Below are 27005 nucleotides of genomic sequence, written 5' to 3' on the forward strand. Positions count from 1 at the left end.
AAAGAGCAAACGTTAAAACTTTTCCATTGAAACAGGTGCTAAATCAGCAATAGTCACCGTCCAAATATTAAAATGGATGACTCAACAAATCATGATTCGTAAAATTTTATTTCGTGACACGTCGACAGTTCATTCAATAGGTACCGTATCGATAACCGATAAAATACTTTAAAACTCTCTCTCTCTCTTTCTCTCTTCCGATTAAATTTGATAGTCGCTATCGAGAATTTATCATCGAGAAATAATAGCATCGATGCTGAATATGAATTTACATGCGTCCGGTTTGTCGATGCCTATATCGACTGCGCATGAGTAAATTTAATTGAAATTCAGATTTGCACGATGCTCGCGCGAGAAACAGAGGAAACGTTAAGTAATAATTTCAATCCGTTTACCACCTACACGGGAAGAATTAGCGCGCTTAATGTGCAGTTGACAGAATGACGAATCGCGTCAGCCAATCCCTCTTCTCGCCTACATACGCAATATAGTTTGCTTTTATACGATGCTTCGTATGCAGCGATGTATAAAAGCAGTAAATCAACAAACACGATGTAATAAATTATTAATTAATTAATAAGTAATTATGTTTAATTATTTGCGTTATAATTAAATTACATATTAACGCTAATAAAGCAATCATATCGAAATTTATGAAACAATTTTTAATCGCAAAATTATAGTCTAAATATGGAATTAATAACTCATCTATTCATCTGATTATCTGACTTTAATTCATGATCCATATTAATTGTATACATTTTAGAGAGAAATGTCATAAATCAAATATTGCAGAGTTTATTTAAATAATCATATCTACAGGTTTGTTTTAATTGCGTGAATCTATTTTATTACAACATAATTTTATTCTTTACTCTCAAACTATCCTTTACAAATTTCATCATTATTCTCAAACTATCCTTCACAAATTTCATCATTATTTTTTTTTAAATCATTTTTATTCGATATTTTCGAAATTGCCTCTGCGTTTCTTCGAATTTTCGGACTCAAAATCCGCCTCTTCCTGTGTGATAAATGCAAATGGTATCGCTTCGCAAGCATATCGACTTCATCGAGTCGGAAAATAAATTCCTACGCTACTGGGTGGGTCGATAGTTTGGGTGCTCCCGGAACAGGAACGGGGTCGCGTAGTTAGTCGAATTTTGGGAAAACCGAGGCCCGACCGCCGAATTTACCCCGTTGCAGACCGTACCGGTGTCAAGGACTTTTGTCGATACAACATCTGGCTAAAGTGTCAGCAAGAGGTGGCCTCGTGTAAACGAACAGGAGCAGTTTCCTGCGACGCAGCTGCGAGTGTCGACGAGCGAAGAGCGATTTCATTGCACCCTCGATCGCCACGCTCGATTACGCAGTTCGAAAATGCTCTATTTGCGAAAAGAGCCTCGCAATTTTTGGGGACGCTTCGCTGAATACTGATATGCGCTCGCCATCGAAAATATTTTACTTTTTTTCCCCGAGAGTTTATCGAAAAGAGCATTCAAATGAAAAATAACATTTGATTTAATTCCGTTGCTTATTTTGTATAAAGTCCATTTCCATGGTCATGAATTTTAACAGTGCTTGAATTTTAACAAAATACACAAATAGTTTTACACGATTTTTTATAAGATTTTTTTTATACGCGAATATTTCGTATCTGTGATGAATTCGTAACAATTTTATTTCCGACGAAAAAAAAAAAATATTTTCACTCGCGATAGTCAATAATTCGTTTATCAATAATGAAGAATGTTTTTAAAACGTTTCATCGGATAATTAGTAGGATTGTCGTTTGACAAATTTTAACGCGACTCTCCAGCAATGGATTTTAAATATTGCATACGACATACTTTTTTGCAAGAGCTCTTTTAATGTTGCTCTTACTTTTCGTATAATGCATAAAAGATAGAAAACAGTGATGTCTGGTGTTCAAGAAAAAAGTATAAGAGCTTCGATCGCTACACCAACGTTCACCAACTATATTCTTTAATGTGGAAGCTTCGTAAAAAGCTTTGTAAAATCCCATATTACGATGTGGACTCCTCTTACGTTGCGCATCTTTTTTTCAACGTCGCTTGTCGCTTAACACTTGAATGGTTCGGAAAGAGCCACTTATAAGTTTGATACTGAAGTTAGTATAAAGTAAAAGCGCAAAATACTCTTAACACCGAGGGAACGAAAATACAAAATTGTTTTTATGTTAAGAAAAGGCTAATTTTAAAAAATATAGTATAAAATGATGATGAAAGATTTTTTTTTATTTGAATTCTTTATGTTTTTATTTTCAATACAGTTCTTGATAAATAGTTCTGGACAGAAAAGGAAATTGTTTCAGAGCAGATTAAGTTCACCACAGACATCAAGTTCACTCGGTGTTTTGCTTTGTCTTGCGAGACTGATTAAAGTTCGTATTTTATTATGTACTTTACAAGTCTAATATATACTTCAACATTGGTTTAATTAATTGTTATAGGTCCGTCCCCAGACTTTAGTAGACACGTCCTGATGAAACCGCGAGTGTATCACGGCAGGACAAAGAGGCAGATTTCATCGACCAAAGAGAACGTGAGTACGATTCAACATTTCGTTTTTGAATAAACTAGAAAAAGTTTAAAAATTCCATGAAATATTAGCTCGTATATCCTCGAGTTTCTAATGCGGCGTCTACAATAAGATTTTAAGAAGACTTAAAGCGTAAGACTTAAGAAACTGACCAATCACAATCAAATATTAAGAGAATATTCGATTGTGATTGGTCAATTTTTTAAGTCTTACGCCTTAAATCTCCTTAAAATCTCATTGTAGACGCCGCATAAGGCCGGGTCTACAATAAGTAATTTAAGCCTTAAGTCTTGAATTACCTATTGTAGATCGGGACTAAGACGTCACTTGAATTTTCTTCGATCGCATTATGAAAAAATACTATATTCAAGGCTTTTGCATAAATCGACTCTTCTCCATCTTTCTCTTTATCATATCGTATAATACTTGGCTCGTAAATGTGAATTGTAATAGCGGTTTCTGACAAAGATATTGTTCATGCTTCTTTTGTAAAAATTTTATGGACACAAAGAGTCTTTTTTGTCGATAATTTCTTTCTTTTTTGCAAAGATTAATTAATACATTAAAATAATACATTAAAATAAATTAAAATAAAATAAATTAAAATAAAAATAAAATAAATTAAAATAAAAGTAAAATAAATTAAACTAAAAATAAAATAAATTATTTTACAGAAATTTTTTAATCGATTTTATTCGCTAACGCATTTACTTGAAATAAAGCTTGCGATTTAATATATTTTATTTTCACTTTTATATAATTGTAAGAAATTATATTTTATAGTTGAAGATATATATTAATTATCAAATATATCGGATTGGAAGATATTTAACGCCCATGCTTCGTGACCTTCTCTTGGCATTGTTCGCTATCGCAGTGGTCGCCGAGTGCCATTTTTCTGCGAATTTTTGCACGACGTTCGCCATTTGCTCAGGCGGATTACAATGCGAAACGTGTATCGGCGCCGGGTGCAACAATTTCAATGCAAATGTTTCGGCGTGCAGCGAATACAAGCGAACAAATACTCGCCACGAGAATCGTGTTATTAGAAAGGACGGCGAAAGAAGGCAGAGAAAGAGAGAGAAAAAAAACTTCATTTGTTGGTTATTACCAGGCGCAAAATCAGGAGGAAAAGATAATTGTTGCCTTTTGGACATTGTATGTGTGACTGAGTTTTAGATAATGTTATTCGAAAGATAAAAATTTTGATTTTTTTCCTCGATGTCTGTCGAAGAGAACTCATTTCCAAAAAATAGTATATATGACATTTTTCCAGAGTAGAAAAAAATATATTCTTAGCTGTTATATTAGAAAAATATTTATTATATATTGGAAATAAAAAAAATTATCAACGATTAACACTTATCGTAAAGGCAATTTATTCAGAGAAAATTCTTAAAAATTGTCACATATGTCTTAAGTTTGATATACAGAAATATTTAAATTTTACATATAAATGATATTGAAAAAATATTGTTAATATGTTTATTAATATCGTGTTTTATTAAAATCATTTTAAATTCCAAATTTAAATAAATGAAAAATTGTCTAGATTTTTAGATTAATTTTCAGGACGCAATTGGTGGAAACGTAGTCGAAGTGAGTTCTACATGAATAAAAAACTACTAGTTCTACATGAATAGAAAATGAGATTACTTTTTTGAATCGCTTATGCAATAATTTTTCCGTTTCAACGATTGCTAAGCAGATATAAAATATCGAGGAAAATATAAAGTAATGTTTTATTTCTGTGAAAGCTATTCCGAATACAGCACAACATTCCTGGATTTTTTCCTATCTTTTTTCCGGACGTATCACATAATAAAAGAAAAGCACATTTATAGGAATAATAACAGAATTTATATATCAGATGTATATCTCGGTATCGTTTCTTTTGAATTCATTGTTTAGTGAGTTCTACAGTGGATCTGCACTTTACAAGAGTATATGCAACATACAATACACACGTATACACACAGTTATCAAAAGTTGTTGTGCATATTTCGTTTTTTTATTGTGCCAAAAGTTTCGCGATAAAAAAATAAAATATACGCGATAAAAAAATATTTTTCACTTACAATTTAAAATCGTTTTTGAATTCACAATACGATAATGAATTCATAATACGACGTTATACAATTTATCTTTTTATATTGAGAAGAGAGATCTCCCTCTATTAGAGAAAAAAAGGATCAGAGAGAAGAAATGTTCGAAAAATATGTTTTTTAAAATAATAATTTACATAATTGATTAGAATCTCTGCGATACATAAAGAAAATAAGAATTTAATAATAATTTTTGAAGAGAGAGAAATCTAATTTTGATTCTGACATTCTAATACAATTTGCTGAAACGTTAACACCAACTCTCCGACTTTACGACTTCATTTTCAACATTATCTTTAAATATCTCAATTTCGCACATCGCAATGTTTGCTCGCAGATTGCGCTTCTTTATTGTATTACCGAAATCACCAGATATCTAGGATTTTTTGTAACCGAATTGGACGTGCTTCGAAACATGCCAAACAATAAAGTAATTTTATCAAACGATATCGCCCTGTTTCGTGAACGGCATAACGATAAATGTAACGATAAAATGTGACGGTGGAGGAATATCGCGTATAGTAGCTTGCGTTTTTAGTACGGCTATATTCTTCCGAGACATTCCCGCGTCTTCGAATATCGTGAACAATTCGCTTTATTGGCCTCCATCCAGCGTAATCGTCGACCGCGAGTCGCGAACGCATAATGCACGTCGCGAATGTAGGCTGCGTAATCGCGACAATATACATAAAGCGTAGGAATTTTAGAGCAAAAGAATTAAATCGAGCAGAGAAACAGAGAAATGTTTTGAACGAAGAATAAAATAAAAATTATATTACACGAGCATCGTGCTTAAAAAGACTAGCGAAAAATTTAAATCTTTCTCGTTTTCGTTTGAAAAAAATATCTAAAAAATCACAGACCATTGCAGACTATTACTAGATATAAATTTAAAACGAAAGGCATGTTTTAGAAAAAATAATGTATATGACATTCGGACTAATTGAAATTTTTAGAGAATCTAGAGCGTGTAAACGCGTGGTGTCAAATTTTTCACTCTCTTGTAGTCGGTCTCTTTTTTTTAAATTCTCGAATTCCCGCACCAACGTTGCGAATCCCAGAATCGTGAAACAAACTTGGAAACACCGCAATCCCAAATACTGCAACAGTACAGAGGTACTCGTGTGTGCCTTCGTGTGTTAGTTTAGAGGGACGACACTAGTATCTTCGCTAAATATACAGTTCACACCGTTTGACATGGGAACCTGCAGAACATGTATAAGTTCACTAATAATACGGTTGCTCGAATTTGTGGATTCTAGCATGACAACAGACTGTGATTTAATCGTTATACAATGATACAGAGATGTGATTTACGTGCATGATTTCTTTTTGAATAGACAGCGAAATAGATTTCTTGATTGATGTTAAATTGCATTCATGAATTTTAATAAATAAATTTTAATAAATATATATATAAATAATATATAAATATATTAATATATAAATAGTATATAAATGTTACTAATATTTTAGATGAATTTTATCATTAAATAATGTTATTAAAGTAATCGAATTTTTTTCTGACATGATAACTAATAAGATATGAACAATTACTTAAAATATGCAAATATTATAAAGCACTATGGAATTTTTTAATTATACGTGTGAGTGTATTAGATTTCTTTCAAATATTAATTACTCGTGCACATCAATTGCTATCTCTCTGTTGCTAGTTTTCTCAAACTAGGATTGTGGGTCATGGCAATAGCCAATATCGAACAAGCTGCACAATTTAATCTTCGATTAAACGAGCAATTTACTCCATTTCTTGCTATCATACACGCTAACAGACAATATCAATTTGTTTGATAGAAACAGCTATGATTCTTTATTGCCCAATATCTTGAATAACACGTGTCCGATTGCTGTTCGCATTTCTGCATCTTTCATGTGCATATGTGTAATTGATTTCGAGATATAAGATTAGTGTATCTATAGCTTGAAAAGTAGAAAGATAAAATTTCATGATGCGAAGTGCAGCTCTATATGAATTTTATTTGTGATAAACTAATGTTTCAATGCAAAAGATATTTCGCTTTATTTATAGTAACGATAATTACCTTCTAATTGAAACTATAAAAATACAATGTTTAAAAAAATGATTGAACTTAATTTTAAGATAAAAAAATTGCTGATACATCTTAATTCAGAACTGTTTGTAATAATAATAATTTTCTCGATATTATGATACATACAAATAAAATTATAAAAAATATAATTATTTTCTGCATTGAAAAGTTAATTGATTAAAAAATGGAAGGGGGATGCCAAATTTATATAAATCTTCTGCACTTGAGTTCTTTTTAGCGAAACTGAACCATTATTTAAGAGTAGAGAACCGTGAAAATTCTATCAAGGTTAGAGAAATCTAACAACTAGAAAAATAGAAAAGGATAAGGAAGCCAGGGAAACTAAACATCTCTCGAGTTTCTCGTTACGGATAAAAATCAAAGAAGCAACTGTTTGGATAACAATGTTTATTCCTGTTTCAATATAATAAGATTTATCATTAAATCTTTTTGTGCGTTTCTACAGCAGTAGATATCTTTTATTATAGTAATAACAAAATTGAACGATAGTTTTTTTTACAAGCATAGTTATTTTTTATTTCGCTTAATTTATTTTGTTAAATATTTATTTTTATTCGCTCTTCTTGAAATGTCAGTTGTATTTATACGATGTTCATGATGTTTATAATTGTTTTGGTTAATTAATTCAGATATGATTCAGGAAGTTAATGATTCATCTTTCTTGAGATATCATCTTTTCTATTCTTGAGATACGTTCAATTCATTGTATTGAGATGCAATCGATATAAGTTATAATTGTAATCTATCGTAATTTAATGTAACATTATGTCAAAGGATATTTGCTAAATTAAACAGTTAAACGATAATTAAATGATTAAATCTAACGGTAGCTGTAAGACAAGCAAAAACGCTATTATCCAATAAATTTTCAATAGAGCTTCGTTAGTTTATTTAAAATTTTAAACTATTCTGCGAGATATTCTTGACGCGAGTAAGAGAGCTACATCGAAAAGAATAGATTTCATTTTATATGCAGCTTTGCAACTAAAATATGAGCTTATAAAAAATGGATAAGTACTTTCATGAGTCGATGAAAGAGTAAGACTGATATTATTAAGGTTAATTTCTACGGTCAAGTAATGAAGCAGATTTCAATCAATTTTATTGAATGATCGAATGATATTGATTGAAAATGCAGTAAAGTAATTGAATGATATTAGTGAAAGATTTATTCTGATGGGCGTTTCTCGGAACCAAGTAAAAAATCTCTCGAGAGAGAGCGAAATTTTAATATAACAGTATTATCTTGTACTTATTAGATCAGATCTCACGTAATTACTAGATTATATGTACATCATTAGCTACGTGGCCAACTACTCCTCCGCGAATATGCGAAGTTCGCTATCCTATAAAATTAATCTTTAATTAATATATTCTTGGAATAACTCGCTCATGCGATTTTATAAAGGTTCTTTAATATACGAAAAAGGAAAGTAACAACTTTTCAATTTTCCGACCATTTTACAAGACTCTTTACAAGATATATAACACAAAAGCTCTTTCACAATTTTTTTAACTTTTAACATAATTTCAAAGTTGAGACATCATTATACGTTTACAGACTTTGACATTGATATTCATGAAATTCTGTAACTTGTGAGATACACATACACGTGCGAAGCAATTTCAAATTTCGTTCATTAACATATATTAGAAAATTATCCTTATAATTAAAAAATCTCTTATATTGTTTTTTATTTTACTTAAATTACATGAGATGCATGTGCAAGTTTATTTTCTGCTCTTGACTATTTAATTATTTTTGTAAATTGCCTCACAAGCTTTTTAATCAGATGGCAGATTAACGAAATTCTTTTTAGATGAAAATTTGAGCTAATATCGCCCCACTGAAGCGGAATTACATCAGCTGCGGTGCATAATGTAAATTTTCCCGTTAGATTGCGATAATCATACGGACGACAAGTTCTTTGTTCACATCTGCCGGTGGCGGCAAACTGCGGAAACGAGACTTCCTCTGCTCGCGAGCTCGACGAGTTGGTCTAGGATGATTAAAGATTTCTTTCATTCCAAGGTAACCACGACGGACCTCTATAAATGATATTGCATATGCCAGTCTTGCCAAGATGGAGCAGAATCAGAAGATGCGAAGAGCGTACTTACGAGGTTGTAAACTCTCCTGAAATAATTTAAACATATATTAAGAAAATTGTCTGCCTTTTCTCGTAAATTCAAGAGCTTAACAGTTGCTCGCTGACTCTCAAGCGTTTAATCAAGTCAATGTGTTGGGCGCTGTATTGCAAAAATATGCGACAGATCTAATATCATTATCTATGTAGATAATAAAATATCAAGAATAATAAAAAAATGTTTAATAATTTAAATAAGAAATAATAAAATAATTTAAATTAATTTAAATAAAAAATAAATAATAAATTAATATAACAAATTAATATAAAATAAATTGATAGAAAGAAATTTGGTTAAATATCAACGAGTACAATTTTATTAAAATTAAAATAACACAAAATACAATAAAAATTAAAACACAAAATTAAAGTAAAAATTAAAACACAAAATTAAAGTAAAAATTAAAATATTAAATACGAATATTTTATATGATATTTCTCGTTGGACATACAAATCCAAAAATCACGCAATGAAATAAACGATCTCTCATTTTCTCTTTCTCTCTCTATGAATTTTTATTGCATTCATATGAGGATATTTTGCTATTCTGGTGGAAAAATCATATCAAATTATAATCATCTCATATGAGAATGAGATAAATTATGATGTTGCAATTCTTTTTTTTGCGATATAAATAACTTGTATAAACGTTCGGTTATTATGCATTCTCCAGCGCATGTCGAAATACCGCTCGAGAGAGGGAAAGGCCTGGTACAAAGAAAACACAGATTCACTGCAACCTTGGCGTGATCGTGAGAATGAATACGGCAATGTGTGCGCATTCACTTGTGTTGCACGCAGCACGCATTTTCCGATCGTCGTCGTTGAGAATCATATAAATTCCAGTCGCGCAAAGTTAAAAATAGCACACGTGCGTTTCCGCATATGACATATAAGTAATATATTGAAAATATATTTAGAAAAATTACTCGATAAAAATCAATCGAGATCTGTCCACAATTATCGAGTGATTTTTGGAAGAAAATTGGGAGAAATTTGTTTAAAAAAAAAAAAGGAATAGAGCGAAATACTTTCTACGACTCGAGAGGAGAAAGATTTTTCTTAACGAGGGCATAACCAGCGGATCTATTTCAACTTTTCGAAAGCGAGGAAGCCTAGAAAGCCGACGAACCGCCCGCATTTTGCGCTCGCTGCCGATGTCACTTGTCGGATTCGTATCAATTAATTCCGTTCGCTTTCAGCCGATGCAGCCGCGCGTACCGAATATACGGGAGCGCCTTTGTTCGCTCTTTTTCCGGTGGTTGCCGAGCGGATAATTTTCGAAACTTACACTATCTACTCTCTGTGATTCTCTGATTATGTGAAAATGTGTCGATATGGCGAGATAGTTGGTAGACAGAACCCCGGGCTTAGTGATACACACGGACACATCTCGCTTATATGTGATATCCGGTTATTTTTCCACTCGGAGTTTTTGCTGTTTCGCAGTGTGTAATAAAAATATTTCTTCGTTTTTAAAAAAATAACGAAAAAGTACTAGTAATTTTAGCGAATATCGCTGAAATGATGTACGTTTGTCGCATTGACACTTTGCGTAATCTATTTATTTATAATTAACTGCCCGGTTTGTGTCGTGCACAATAAACACGCGACGAATAATCACGTTTGCATAAACGATACGCGACCACATCAATAGGCGAGGCACATAAATACACGACAAATGAGCGTCGTTACAATTTAGTAAATTGAAACAAATTCTTTTTCGCGGTTAAATGTTCGAAAAAAAAAAAAGAAATCGCGATCCGCAACCAGGCAATTACCCAATGTAACGCGCCGAGCGTTGATGATTTGTATTTCGCGACACGAATAACATCGCGACCGCGCGAATAACCGCGCCGTAATTAAAATCGCAAAAGCTATGTGCCATTAACGCGTTTAAATCGAGCCGCAGGTGTGTTTCTGTTTCTATTGCACTCTCGAAAAGTATACGAATTGACGCGCGTGTTTCGTCTAAATGCGATCGCGATGAAGCTCGCTCGAGTTCATCGAGATTCATTCAATGATCCGAGGACGATACAGGTGGAATTCTCTTTTCCATGCGCTCCTCCTTTCAATTATACATTGGCTTTGAATCTCTTTAACCCTTTAACTACGGCTGTCGTCAGTAGACGACGAATAGGAATGCCCATCCGTAGTTAAAGGATTAATTGCACGGATTAAGAATCATTAGTCACGTGTGAACAGCGTATGTGGATTAATTTATCCCGTATCTTTAGGAAAAATTGAATTTAAAATCAAGCTACATACGATATACGATTTTTATTTTTAATTTTTTAATTTACTCCTCTCTTTTTATAGTTCTAGGATGTTGCAGAATTTATGGAAAAAATACATATAAATACTTTTTTAGCAAAATTTTATCTATGCAGGATTTCGAGTGTCTCAAGAAAATAATTTATATATAAATATATTATAATTCATTTATACAGGATGTTTCTTAATAAGTGTGAATAATTTTAGGAAATGATTCTTTGTCGAAAATTAAGGAGGGTTTCTCATATAAATATATACTCCTACATCTCTCCGTGTGGAGTTACACTCCTCCAAAAATGAGAGTAAAGATTAGGTTTTTATTTCTTCTCAAATTTGGAACAAATTAAAAAAATGAAATTGGATGGATACTTTCTACTAATTAAAAGATTATTTATTAATATTTTTTCAGCCTTACGTATTGTTATAAGCGGATAAAACTGGTAACCCGTATCAATTCAATTTCTTATTAGAACTTTTTAATGGGCCGGAATATGATCATCTAATATGTATTAAAAAGTTTGATTTGTTTAGAAACTTTTTTATTTCTTTTACTTTTTTCATAAAATCAGTAGTTTTCAAGAAAAAAAAATACGTTATCGTGCACAGCACGATGCTAAATAGGTTTCGAATTACGAAAAGTTACATTTTAAAATAAAAATAAAATTAGAGTAAATGTTGGAAAAATTAGAACAAAAATAAAATTATAATAAAAACCTAAAAACCTAAAAATTTAAAATAAAAGCCTAATTTCTACCTCCATTTTTGGAGGAGTGTAACTACACAGGAAAGGAGTAGTGTAGAAATATATGTTTATATGAAAAATCCTCTTTAATTTTCGACAAAGAATCATCTAAAATTTTTCGAATTTATTAAGAAACACTCTATACATTATAATTCAAGATATGAATAGCATGTAACATAGAAAAAAAGTGATTATTTTAATTTAACCTCAATTTTTTAAATATTGACTAGTTGAAAATGTATTTGTGAAACATATTATATATATATATATATATATTTTTTTTTTTTTATAAAAGAAATTATATAAATGTTATTTACAAGGAGGAGTGAAATTCTTCCGAGATATATTATATTTAAATATGAAAGCTAGCAATTGCCGTCGAATGTTGAACACAAATTGCTTTCGAGCGTGATTAATCAAAATGTTCTGTGGGGGTGACTCGTGCTGTGCATTTCTATTCATACGAACGACCCTCTCAATTTGTCTTTCTTGCCATTTTGGCGCACGTTTCCCTACGTGGCCCTACTGGAATTTTTTCTCAAAAAGATCGTCGTCAAGCTTTTCTTTTCCTTCCCTTGGAATTTCCGAGGGGCACGCACAATCGGCGAGTTCGGTGTAGGAAGAGCCACAGAAGCGGAAATTCTGGAGAAACGTGAGCGAGGATAGTTTATTCACAATGAATGAAACGTAGGGGCCACGTCGGCCGAGTTTTACGGTTGTCGGAAGGAGAAACTTTTCTTCTTTTCTCTTTCTTTCTATTTTACCGGACGTTTCGTGTTGTTCGTTTTTTTTTTCTTTTCCGACGTTACATTCCTTTTTTCTTTTTTCGTTGAATTAACTCGATTCTGTACACGGGATTAAAAGGACGGCACAGCGATTTTTTTCCCGTCGACATACGAAATAATGACGGCCCGATTCTCTCCTCGTGGAAAAGTTGAAACGATTACCGACTGTTTAATTCAAGCCGAGTAATGCAGTTTGTTGAATTTGCCGGATAAATTGTTTGGGATGCGCTAACAGAGCGAGGAGCAAAAAGTGTCCGCCAACTTTTGCGAGCTTTCGCATTTACTTTGGCAACACTTTCGGATCTGTTTTAACCACTTCCAATCCAAGAACATTGTATAAAAAAATACATTTACATTAATTTTCAATTATTTCAGTTATTATATTTATATAGCGTTATAGAAATTTGTGTCGAATTTAGCAAGTTATTATTTAAAACCTAAAATTTTCTAATTTATTTGTCGACTTGGAATTTCTGTCTTTGAGAAAATTGACAACGGTTTTTCTTGCGAATGGGGCAAAAAGAGAGAACTAATTAAGCAAGGAGCAATTATTCTCCTCTAGAAAGAGATTAACTGAATAAAGCATAAATTTGGAAGATTAAGCAATATTTCAACTATCATAAGATATCTATACACGAATATATCAAATAGCCGTGACCTCGCGATACATATATATATGTATTTGTTTCCCCGATATCGATGGAAAACGGATGCAGGTCGTGCCACTGTAAGAGTTGAGCAACGATACAATATCAAAAACGGTTTCTGCAGTGGTCGCGAGCCAAGTATAGATTGCTAACTGTCACTGGACAATGATATACACCACGTTGAAAGGATTTCAAAGGAACGTACTGTCGATCCATACAACAGCGTTATGTTGGTTATCGTTGGACGGGTTCCTAAGAAATACTACTGCGCCACTTGTCTTACGATATAGTATGTGCCTTGTAGAAATTACATTGAAGATTCTCATCATTTTGGTTAATGCTTCGATTAATCTTTTTTGGAAATCAATTTTTAAATACAGAGAATAATACGGAGATGATTAAAAAGTCATATTTCATCTAATATATCACAAATTCTGGTTTTTCATCAACCAATTTTTTGCTATGAATAAAACATATATTAAACCGAATAAATATAATAATATAATACTAAACTTGAATTGAAAATGATTGAAAATAATATTGAAAATAGTATTTTGTTTGCATTCACCTGATAGATTCTGGTTCTTCATCAATCTGTTTATTTTTAAATAATGGCGATTAAATTATTTCTATTCTACAAGTTTAATGAGATCTCGATGTCATTTATAATTATATTTAACAAGCATATAACCAAGTTAGCTAATTTTAATTTATCTCTATTACCATTATTCAATATTTTGCACAAGCAATGCATAATATATTTGTCCTATTTTCAATATGGCTTTTTCATTACTAAATAAAATTTTATTTTGAAACCAATTTTTTGCTATGAATAAAACAGATTAAACCGAATAAATATAGTAATATAATAATACTAAACTTGAATTTAAAATTATTGAAAATAATAGTATTTTGTTTGCAATAATTTATTTGTAATAATAATTTCGTTATAATACTTTTATAATTTTATGTATAATTTTATTTACTCCGAATCAAGATACATCAGCGATTCTTTTATCTTGAAATCGAGTGACAATTATTTTATCAAAATAATATATTATTTTGTATAGTTTTGAGCAAAATTATTGTTATTACAAACAACTGTAAACGAAATACTATCATCTTCATAGAAGACTTAGTTTATTAAAAAGGATGGGGAGAATGTCGAGTTCACGAAGGTGTATTAGACGGCATTGCGTTGGCTGTCGAAGAGCAAGGAGGTTAATCAATAATTCATGTTGGCGCAGTACCTTGGTTCGATTTATCCATCCCAGCGTGGAGAGAAGCGCGGTTCTCCAATTTCGTAGCGCTACGTTACACGAGTAATTACTGCCACAATTTCAATTGAACGCGGCACTTAGAGTAATTAAGAGTCGAGCTTCCATCGCGCTATCCCGTCTTTGTACGCGTGGGACGGAAGATGGTTAGTTAGAAGCTTTCTTTGTGTCGACGTAAATTGTAAGGAGAACGTAAAACGTAGCCTGGAGAATGTGATCTTGTGTAAGCTTTTAAAACGTCGGTTGCAACGACTACCTTGATTAATCCTGGCTGGTTCTTAACGTTCTCCTATCTTCCATTTTTTAATCACAATCTATATAAATCGTAGCGAAAGACCGTTGAATTGATTTCCAGCCATAAAAGCACATTTTATTTATTCATATAACATTTTCTATTTTAAAAATAGAGATCCGGATTAAAAAGTAAAACGGCACAGAAATATAAGATAATATTGTATTTAAAATGTCTTCCTCTACGACTTTATCCGCTGATTATTTCGGAACCTTGATATTTTTGTCGACTTGATTGCAAATCAATTTTAAATTGATTAAAAATTGATTAAAATTGATTAAAAATCGATTATTACAATTTAATCTTTATTCGGAGCAACGTATCGATAAAGATAGCACATTTAATTTTTTTGGATAAAAATATGCGCGATTAAAAATTCATCCAAATTGTTCTCTCACAATCAGGACCACCGACAGACTGTTAACCGCTGTTTACCGCTGTTAACATCAGTGTCATCGTCAGTGCAGCATCCGGTTTACGCAGATAACGCAGCATCCACCACTCGCTTTTCGTTTGTCTATAGGAAGCGGGAAAGAGTATCTCGGCTGGGATGTACATGAATTAAACATCACCCATGCCGGTGGCGCAAACGAGATTCGCAAATTCATTTCGCACTCGGCACGCGTTTCGTACTCGAAAGGGATGACGCTGTACTGATTCTCTCGGAGAGCTTATGAATTTCGAATCGAGCTTTTCGGCCTCACGGAATTGTAATCTAATAACGTTAACTGTTTTACGCGATTTCAAACGATATGACAGTCGGCAAATTGGATTAATCGCACCGAAAACGACAAATGCGACGCACAGTCAGCTGTTGCACCGATATAATTGACATTACTCTGGTAATCAAGGATTGAATTCATGCTGTCGTGATTAATAGGCGTAGAAATCATGCAGACAAGTTTATCATGAATATGATAATTTCTGAATCGAGTTATTACGTTATCTCATCATTCATGATCAAATTTTAACCATGTAAAATTATTATTGTATTTTTCCGTCATTGTCAAAATTCATAAACGAAATTCAAATGTCAGATACTACTTTTTATCAGATACATTATTTTTGCAAACTTTCTACTTTTTTTTACAGATATACAAATTACATTTGAATTAATTATTTGTAAGGAAGTTTCGCTATTTGCTTGTTTAATATTCCCTCGAAAATCCGACGTCCAATTTTCCTGTTTATTGTTCAGACAATATTCTCAGGTTGTTAAATACTCAGTCAGTCGGTTTCATGGTTGGAGCATCTGAGTATAAAATTAATTGCAGTTCGATACAACAATCTCGACAGTTCAATTTTCGAGAGAGAAAATTTCTTTTCTTAAGTCTAAGCATAATTTTATCGCTATTAATGCAACAGGTGCGCGATCGGGCTCTCTGGTGACAAGAAAGAATCGGCTATTATTCCACCATTCAAGTTGCAACGAATCGGTCTTTGCAGACAAGAAATTTATAATGGAGAGTAATATATGTAAAAAATATTACATATGAAAGTTATAATCGAAATTTTAGATTATATATGGCAAAAATTAAATATAAATACATAGTAATATAAACATATAAACATAAAAGTAAATAAAACATGATGACGGATATGGATGGAATAAAATAAAATTTTCATTTATTTTATATATTTATATTTCATTTATTTATTTGATATTATTCATTTTTATATTTTTCATTATTTATTTTTTAATATCTTTTATATTTTTTACATAAATTATAAAAATCATTTTTCGTTTTTGATTCTTTCTCTTCTAATTTCCCAATCGATTTCTCATAAGCTTGATACGATATATGTTCTTGAATCGATAATACGTTCTAATTTTGCATTTTTGTAACGTCGATGTCGAGGAAGAGGAAAAACTTGCTGGCAGACGGAAACTTTAAATTGCAATATTTTTTTTATTTTTCAGGACATCGAGCACGCGGACGTGCTGACGGTGGGTTTCAATGTGGATGGTGTCGAGCGCGTTCTCGACCTTCGACTGAACACCGATTTAATTCCGGTCGGCTATCAGGAACGCCACCAGCATCGCGGCACGTACAAAGTGAACACCCCGTCGAAAGTTGTAAGTACACTTGGGTACTCCCACAGTATTCACGCCGCGGCGTGTTAACCGCCTTTCCGCAAACAACGTCGGTTAATCGATATCGAGCGAGCGTAATTTTATCGGGCACGAAGAGGACCGAGGAAGCATCCAAGATTCATTCCACTTGACGCTATTGACGTTCGTTCGCCACACGCGGCCATTCACTCGCGCGATTTGTGACGTATCGAATGGCCACATAAAGAACGGCATTATCGCCATTTTATAGCGTGATACGCGACGTCAAATTTACGATCGTGTAAGCGGTTGTCCGTTCAAGGAGGGATCATTGTACATGTCATTTTTCGCGAGCTCTGTCTGACGTTTCGCAATTTTTTAAATATTTTTAATGATATAATTATCGCGTATAAATTTCGAGTATTATTTTATTATTCTTTTATCTCATTAATTTTTTAAGATCTTATGCTACTGAGCGCGACAAGATATTGCATTAAATATTGCTGAAGCGCGAATCAGCTGTTTAATATTGATATCCCGAGAAAGAAGTGTCAAGATTTGTTCGTTATAATTAATGTATAATTTTTTTTATTTCCCACCTACATCTTTTTTTATTACATTTTAGTTATTTGATAGAAGGGTTAATAGTCCCGATTTTATGATGATTCTAGGAGTCGACTATAGAAGCATCGATTTTATGCACACATGTAAGGAAGGTCGCTCCGTACAATTTAATTTTAATTCGACAAAACTTTTATACCGTATTAACTTGCCGACGAGATATTCCACATTATTATTCACAACGTAATCGGCCAACGCTGGCAAACTTTAGACGGAGCTTGATTTATAATCGGATCGACAGAAGTATGTCAGGCGAAAGCGAGAGAGAGAATGGCATTATTATAATAAAAACTAATTTCTGTCTCGGGCAAAATGGAAATCATCGTTTCTATTTCAAATAACTCAAAGCTACAATATATCCGGGAAAGTTCATTCGATTCCACGCTCGAATTTCCGGTCTGACGAAAATTAAAAATCTCTCCACGGATGTCCGTCCCTCTTGTCGATGGTCTGCCACCATCGCGGATGGACTTGGCAGACAGATGGGTATAGATAGTAGACACCGGGTGTAACGACCGAAATCGATCGGGGTGACTCATTCTGTTTCTCTGCATGTTTAATACAACGTTTCGTTGCAAACACACGCGAATGCGTAGCGATGTGTTGGGCTCGACGGATGACGGGTGCGATATAAAAGTGTGCGAGCGGTATTTCCGCAGTATTTCCGCTTTATAATTCAAGCACCGGTGGGAGAAAAGCAGGAAGGACGAAAAAAAAGGAAAAAAAAACAGCCCAGAACACGTTGAATTGTGACATGTCCACAGAGTGGGAGCAAAACGTGAGAATCGCTGTGGGAACACTCGAAAATTGTTCACGTTAATCGTCCAATTGCACTGTCTATCATAACGGCTTTTTTCCATAGATATTCTAACTAACTGCCTTATACAGTAGCTATTGTAAAATAAAGCGGCGGAGATTAAAATAAAAAACGAGAAATTCGATATAAATGTATTCGGTATTATTCGATATATATATCAATCGAGAAATCGGTTGTGCTAAATTTCGCTCACTGAGTCAGCGACTATAAAATTTCTCCGTATTTTATTCCACGGAAATTTTTTTATGGTAAAAATTTCTGATGTTTGATCAATTATCAAGTTATGGCCGAAATCGCGTAATGATTACACCATCCCGGTGAAAGTAGCAACTTTTACATGAGCAAACATCGATAACGAAATTGAGATATCTTTTGCAATTTCCAATTAGAAGCATTTCTGCGCTGGTTCAATACTATAATTATATCTCCAACATCTTAATTAGAATTGATGAGTAAAATAGATTCTGAATTTATTGTAACATTTTTAAATAAATTATAATAAAGGTTGGATATTTAAATTATTAAAATTAGAGAGAGCTGGATTTTAAAAAAATCATAAAAAATAATAGAATAAATATCATATAACACATTTTTTAAGTTGCACAAATAATGATATGATATGATATAATATAAAAGAAATATAAAAACAAAATTATAGAACAAATTTAAACAACGATTACAAGATGTCAATATCAGTGAATCTTTGAATATTTATATCAAACATAAATATAGTAACAGTATAACGTGTTTAAAGGTTCGATATATTGGCTTTTGTCACCGTAATTTGGATTTGTTCTAAGATGACGAGCTGAAAGCATATTATTTTTTTATTTTTAAATAAAATTATAATTATATAATTATATAAAATTAAAATTAAAATTATAATATATAATTACGTATAATACATAATTATATAAAATTAAAATTAATAATAAGGAAAAAAATAATATAGTGATTTTCTACTTAATTATTCTATTTAATTCAACGACAAAGATTAGCTTCTCTCTATGAATTGCGATATCTTGCACGGCAACATGTAGTCGGACGATGATGGGCAAGAAAGAGTCATCCGGAATGTGGGACAAAAGTCATGCGTGAAACTCGTTGTCGCCAACTGTTGAAGTTCGTTGCGCTGGCACCGCGACACCGTATTTACTGTTTTGCACAATTGTATTTAATTAATTGGTGGTTCCGGCTCTGCCTTCCATCGTTCTGTTCCACCTCCCGTTCCTCGCGATATAAATACAGTTTATCCGCGCGGGTAAACTAATTTTAAGCTCGTTGAAAGAGAAAATAGAAGGATATGAGATGCAAAAAGAATAGAAATTCGCGATAGACGCGACGATTGCTCCTATGAAAGAGGGAACGATTAAAATCCATTATTTTTTTACCTTCCCAACATACGGTTCGGAAATTTATCGTCCTGGTAATAAGGAGGCTGTTACGAAATGTATTTTTCTCTCGCTCTCAGCTCTCTTTCTCTCTCTTTCTCGTGATATAAATCTACATAATCTCCAATGCGGCGCGCACGCGATATTACATTTAATAGAAGCGAGGATAAGCTTACCGTGGGCGAATACAAAATTTCATATTCCGCCGACACGCCTCGTAACGCGCTTTCCATGGAGCACGTTACGCTCTCGCGAAATTTTTCTCTTATCCGACAATGAATCAAGCTGTATGCTTTATCCGTCCGTTATATATCAAGCGAGTCCCGGTTATTATCCTTGGACCGCATACAGGTGAAAGATGATTACGGATGTTTTGTGAATTAAACGCGAGCTTACTGCAAATGAGTCGCAAAAACAAGGTGTATCGATATCATTTAATTTGCTTAAAAAATTATTTTGTGCGACTTTTTTCTCTTTTTCATGAAAACTTGCTGCTAGTTGTAATTTATGCAGACCTTTGGAATGCTTATAGGTACGCGATATAACAGATCCTTGGATACAAATAAATTCCTAGCCCCTTTCGCGATTTCCTCGACTTCGTTTAATATTGAAATTTCCAGAATACAGATCTCTTTCTCTGGTGATAAAATTCATTGCTGCTGAGAAATCGATTTTAAGTGTCATCGAGATTGAGATTTTGCGATGAGAGGAGAGTCTTTATGGCATTTTCAAGGGAGTAAAACGAACGAGATACTCGAGAGGCAATAAATAAGCGTCACGTTAAATAATCTTGCGTTAAATCATCATAGGACGATTGGCACGTTTCCTTGTTAATTCAATCTCATCCATGTACACCTTTTTACGCGGTAATCGAATAATGGACTCTGGATCGATGGCCCTCGGAGAAAGCGTTTGAGCGAGGGACGATCCCGATACTCACCCTCAGCGAGATCGTGCTTCTTTGTCGGAGCAACTCCTTTCGGGAAAGTAACGTGCTTGCCCTCCGAAGTAAACGGCTCTCCTCCCTCATTCCTCGCGGCGGAAAAAGGAACGTGAAAAATCGCCGGGGTTCGCCAACGACGTGCGCACGTCCCAGAATCTGGGACAACTATATTTGTACTGTGAGCCAATGTATACGATTCAGAGATGCGCACCCGAGAAACCGAGATAAGCCTGCGAACTATAACTTTGGAGTCCCGAGCACGAGCGTCTCGATTTCCTGATATATTATCGTGAATCACGCGCATTATGAGTCGAAATGGCAGAATTAGATCAAACTCTAATCAAATCAGAAAAGATCAAACTCCAATTAAATATACGCACACATATACGGGGTGTTTCTTAATAAGTGCGAAACATTTAGGAGATTCTTTGTCGAAAATTAAAGGGGATGTTTTCATATAAATATTATTTCTAGATCCCTCTCTGGAGTTACACTCCTCCAAAAATGGAGGTAAAAATTAGTTTTTATTTTTTTAGGTTTTTAAGTTGTTATTATAATTTTGTTTTTGTTCCAATTTTTCCAACATTTACTTTAATTTTCTTATTTTTATTTCAAAATTTAACCTTTCATAATTCGAAACCTATGCTATTTAACATTTTGTGCTGTGCATGATAACGTATTTTTTTTTTTAAACTACTGATTTCATGAGAAAAATAAAAGAAATAAAAAAATTTCTAAATAAATCAAACTTTTTAATGAATATTTTTAGATGATCATATTCCGGCCCATGAAAAAGTTCTAATAAAAAATTGAATAGGGTTTACTAGTTTCATCCCTTTATAACAATACAGAAGACTGACAAAAATATTAATAAATAACCTTTTTATTAATAGAAAATATCCACCTAATTTCATTTCTTTAACTTGTTCTAAATTTGAGAAAAAAAATAAAAACCTAATTTTTGAAGGAGTGTAACTCCACAGAAAAGTATATTATAGGCGTATATGTTTATATGAAAAACCCTCCTTAATTTTCGACAAAGAATCATCTAAAATTTTTCGCTCCTATTAAGAAACACCCTGTATATGTGTTATGTGTATATATTTATTTATTTATTTACTTATTTATTTATTTACTTATTTATTTATATGAAGAGTAAAATGAAAGCATAAGTTTAATTAAAAGTTGAAAAGCTTAAATGAAAGACTGTGTATTTATTTTTTAGTCGCGGTGATGAAGTTACACGACAACTTTGTCCAGTTTTGTCGAGTTGTTGTAGCAAGGGAAATTATATATAAAGTAAAAACTGTAAAAACCACGCGATGAGACCCGAGAGAGAAACTTCATTCAAATGTCGATAAGATTGAGGGGAATTTGAGAAAAAGAGGATCTCTTAAAACAAGTGTGTATTTCAGCGAATGATGATATTTATGAGTTGCGTGAACTCTCTTGCAGGAACTCTGTCATTACCAAGGTAGCGTTCGAGATGTTCCCGATTCGTGGGTTGCGTTATCCACTTGTAGAGGATTGCGCGGTGTCATCTTCGATGGTGAGAACCTTCATCACATCCAACCGGAAGATGAGAGCTTGGATTCTTCACATTACCTCTACAAACACAACGACCTCATCGCTAATAATACGTGCGGTAAGCATACCTTGCACGATCAATCATTCATATTATTATATTATTTGCATAAACGTTTCTTTAAAGAATCTCATGCTTAATAAGACGCTTTTCCGCCATAGAAATATGAAAAAGAAAAAGATAAAAATTGTGTTTGAAAGAAAAAGATTGATATTATTAGCCTGTTAATGTCAATATTTGAAAGAAAAAGACTGATATTATTAGCAAGTCGATATTTGATAAAGAAAGATTGATATTATTAGCATGTCAATGTCAATATTTGAAAAAAAAAATGACATTATTATTGTCAATGTGGAGAATATTTTTCTTCTCGACTTCATTACTAACGTTACAAACGTCCGCTTCTTTGACAGCGTCACCTCGAAAAGTGGAGATGATTATTATTTCGAGGAGATAGATTGAGAGAATACATGACACATGTTATATCTTATGAAGCTAACGACATTCATAATTAAGATCTCAGAGCTTCATGACTAATAAGTTGACTCACACAACTCGACACTCACAAATCCTTCGTGAAAATTGTCATTCAAGATTGATTATTGTCACGAGAAACTTAGGTAAAGCGATTTCCGCGGATTTGTTAAGAGTATCCACGAGCTTTGAGAAACGCGACTTAGTAGCTCTCTGGGGTCTTCATCCTCCTTCAGTGACGATACCCTCGCTCCTTCTTTGAGCAGACTCAAAGACCCGTCTCGGAAAGAGACTGGTCTCTCCTTAACAGTCTTAACGAATGTGAGAGCAAGGCCTCGGAGGCTCTTTGTCCCCCGGTCCTACCGGGAATCTCGCTGCCAACGATCGTGTTCCTGTGTGTCTGACGTTTTTCCTCGGTTCCAGGTTACGAAGGCACGCCGCCGCACCACGTTCTCCCTCGCGATTATCGAGAAACTGAAAGACTCTCTAGGGTACGTATGTGCAGAGAACGACGTAGAAAAAAATTTCGCGCAAACCTCTTTCCTGTCCTTCCTCTTCAAGTAAATTACAAGCTTCAAAGAACGCAGGAGGTTTTATATCCGCGGTAACTTGAATGCACGTACACGCTTTCCTGTTTTTCCGTTCTTTCCTCCCTTTTGTTGGACTAGGCAATTGGAAACACCTTTTGGAATCATTGTATTTTTGCAAAAATTTAAATAGAATTTAATTTTTATTAATTATTAAAGCATTGATGATAAAAGATGTACAACAAATTCGAACCATCTTGCACTAAATTATAAATTAACTTTAATGAAGAAAATTGAAATTAGTGAGTGTTATGATTAATATCGCTTTTTTTGTAGCATAAAAGAGCGGCTGAAATTATTCGGGGACCCTACAACGCGAACAGGCAGTCGCGTTATGTCGAGCTAGTACTTGTAATCGACAAGAAGGAATATATGGCGCTCGACGAAAACCTGGATAAAGTACATCAGCACTGTAAGGACATCGCCAACATTATCAACGCTGTAAGTAACGTCGGTCGTCATCACTTAACTGGACGTATAATTAATTTCGACCTCAAGTCCAATGAGAACGAGCTAAAACGCGCGGCTCTAGTTCAACAACTCCATTATCCAATTAGACACGTTGAACATTTGCGGTTTCCTTTTCCTAAAATTCGCTGAAATATATTAGAGCCTTCAGGTTTAATTTCATTCCTTTTAGAATTTTACTTGATCTAGGCTAATTTGATTATTATATACACAATTACGTTCTCATGGATATTCAAGCCTTCTTTCTTCAGAAAGTGGGAACCACAAGCGCGAGAACTTTAATGAATCTTGTTAATCATATGTGAGCCGTTCTTTGCGTAGATTTATTATCTTTCAAAAATTGATTTATTATGTATGCATTATTAAGACTAAATTTCTCGGTAATTACGCTAACAAGTTAAACTAAAATTCTTGATATTATCCAAAAGTTAGATCCTGTTAATTCGGATTTCTCGGAGCTCAAATATTTTTCATCCTTCCACTTTCTTTTTAATTTATCGCCGACGACAATGATGGATCTTATATCCACAACCGGGAGAAAGCGCGATGTAGGGTGTATTCTGCGTATACTCTGACGCAACGGAACAAAGAGATTAATTAGCGCGTTACTCAAGCGTATCGCGATACTGTGAAATCTCCATGCAAAATACGAGACGAGGATATCTCGGTGTGTTTGCAGCTGTACATGCCGTTGAACGTATTCATCGCTCTGGTCGGCGTGCAAGTGTGGTCCGAGTCCGATGAGATAAATCTATCATCGAACGGCGACACCACTCTGTCCAATTTCCTGCGTTACCGCAGGGAGAAGCTGGTTCAGGATATACCCAACGATAACGCCCAGCTATTGACGTGAGTGCAGCTCGCAGTGCGAGATACATTATGTAAACTAGCGTAAAATAATAACGAGCTTGATATTTTTCTTTCTCGACAACAGGCGAATTACCTTTGAAGGCGGAGTAGTCGGCAAAGCTCTTAAGGGACCGATATGCACCTATGAATTCTCTGGCGGCGTCTCCATGGATCATTCCAACGTCGTTGGTTTAGTCGCGGCCACTGTTGCTCACGAGATGGGCCATAATTTTGGCATGGAACACGATGGGCCGGATTGCGGCTGCCCGGAAGAGAAGTACGTCGTGGCTTTATTTTACTTTAATAATATTGTATTTGTCAATTGTTGATTCACTTCAAGTCCAATTTTAATTATTATTCCAGGTGCATTATGGCATCGTCCAGCGGCTCGTCCGGGCCAACGCACTGGTCCACATGCTCGCTAGAACATTTGGCCATAGCCTTCGAGCACGGTATGGATTATTGCTTGAGGAACAAACCGCAGAAGCTCTTCGATAGTCCCATATGTGGCAACGGATTCGTCGAACCTGGCGAGCAGTGCGATTGCGGCCTGAAGGAAAACTGCGACAATCCCTGTTGCAACGTGACTACTTGCATGCTGCATAGTAATGCAAGCTGTGCCACCGGCGAGTGTTGTGATCTGAAGACCTGCAGGCCGAAGAGCGCGGGTACAGAATGTCGAAGCGCCGAACATGAGTGCGATCTGCCGGAATATTGCACGGGTCAGAGCGAATATTGTCCGGCGGACGTGTTTAAGATGGACGGAGAAATCTGTAGCGTAGGCAAAGCTTTCTGCTATCAAGGCTCGTGCAGGACACATGACGATCAGTGCAAACTCCTGTGGGGTCCCACCGGTTGGTCCTCCGACACGCAATGTTACGATATGAACAACCGAGGTACAAAGAACGGTAATTGCGGCTACAATCGCATTGATGCGAACTTCATCAAGTGCAACGATCAGTAAGTTGGAACTATATCGTATATGTGAATGATGTGAGAGAAGTTGGATTTTAATGTAATCGAATTTGTAGAAATCTTCTCTGCGGCATGCTACACTGTAGACACTTGAATGAACGATTAGAATTTGGCATGGAATCGGTCGCAACTTTGAGCCATTCCTTCATCAACAACGGCGGGAGGATAATACCATGCCGTTCGGCTATAGTCGATCTTGGATTGAACGAGGTCGATCCTGGACTCGCCCCGGACGGTGCCAAGTGTGCACCTGGAAAGGTAAAATATTTCCAACGATGAAAGTCTGATTTCTTAAGCGTGAAGTAGACCAGAAACGTTTGAATAATTATAATTTACTTATTTATAGATGTGTGTGAATCAAAAATGTATGTCAGTAGCGGATTTGAGAGCATCCGTATCTAGTGGTAAAGCCTGTCCGAATAATTGCAACGGTAACGGAGTATGTAACAGTCTTGGCCATTGCCATTGTAGCCGTGGCTTTCGACCACCTGACTGCCTTCATCCCGGAATCGGAGGCTCCGAGGATAGCGGTCCAGCCGAGGATCCAAACGGTGAATATATACTTATATCTACTGTTATAAATCGATAAGAAGTAAAAAAATTAAGTTTGTTTAGCATTCTAAATAATTTCAGCGAAAAACACTTGATAATTAACTTGAGAAAAAAACGTTTGAGATATATTACATATTTATAGATCTATATCTTTGACTGTGACTGTATAATATTCATTTCATGTGTTATCAGCGAGAAACGATGTCGCAACCGTGCTCTACATTATCTTCTTGGGAGTGGTGCCCGCTATAGCTCTGCTGCTGTTCAGTGTTTGGTACGTCAGAAATTCCTCACAGCACTGGAAGAAGGACGTGATGTCTACGTACGTATCTAGTTTCAACCGTTTTAAAGAGAAACGCAAACCGCATGCTAAAAAGTCACTCGGTGTTCTTAAGTCAAAAACACATTACACTGCCGGTAATATGTTTTTCGGAACTATCGTCGCCTATTTCACACCGAAACGAAAGAATATCACCCGTAATGCGAACAAAATATTCACAATCAGTGATAACGCCGCGCTGAAAGAGTCGCTACAAATAACTAAGACTGATCTGATATCCACCACCAATCCGGACGCTATTAAATTTAGCAATAATATCGAGTACAGAAAGTCATTATTATTCGACAAAATAAAACCGGACGTTAGCGCGAAACCCCAAATACAGAATAACATTGCGACTCTTTCGATACCTGCCGTTGAAATCCAGAAGAAAACTACTCATAAGTCGGAATTAGGCTCCAAGATATCGGAATGTATTCAACAGA

At 34.4% G+C, this 27005-nt stretch overlaps 1 protein-coding gene across 1 annotated transcript in view; it reads left to right on the forward strand.

The window, feature by feature from the left end:
- LOC105255467 overlaps window positions 1-27005 on the forward strand; it is a 90126-nt gene that overhangs the window by 55678 nt on the left and 7443 nt on the right. Inside the window, exons 2-12 of the mRNA XM_011264764.3 lie at window positions 2474-2565; window positions 16847-17002; window positions 22206-22395; window positions 23233-23300; window positions 23673-23837; window positions 24544-24713; window positions 24799-24990; window positions 25077-25673; window positions 25745-25946; window positions 26035-26239; window positions 26433-26562. Of these exons, the coding sequence (XP_011263066.1) occupies window positions 2474-2565; window positions 16847-17002; window positions 22206-22395; window positions 23233-23300; window positions 23673-23837; window positions 24544-24713; window positions 24799-24990; window positions 25077-25673; window positions 25745-25946; window positions 26035-26239; window positions 26433-26562 (2167 nt within the window). The remainder of the gene's footprint in view (window positions 1-2473; window positions 2566-16846; window positions 17003-22205; window positions 22396-23232; window positions 23301-23672; window positions 23838-24543; window positions 24714-24798; window positions 24991-25076; window positions 25674-25744; window positions 25947-26034; window positions 26240-26432; window positions 26563-27005) is intronic.

Source organism: Camponotus floridanus, unplaced genomic scaffold (genome assembly GCF_003227725.1).
Source record: "Camponotus floridanus strain SB8 unplaced genomic scaffold, Cflo_v7.5 scaffold29, whole genome shotgun sequence".
Lineage (NCBI taxonomy): Eukaryota > Metazoa > Arthropoda > Insecta > Hymenoptera > Formicidae > Camponotus > Camponotus floridanus.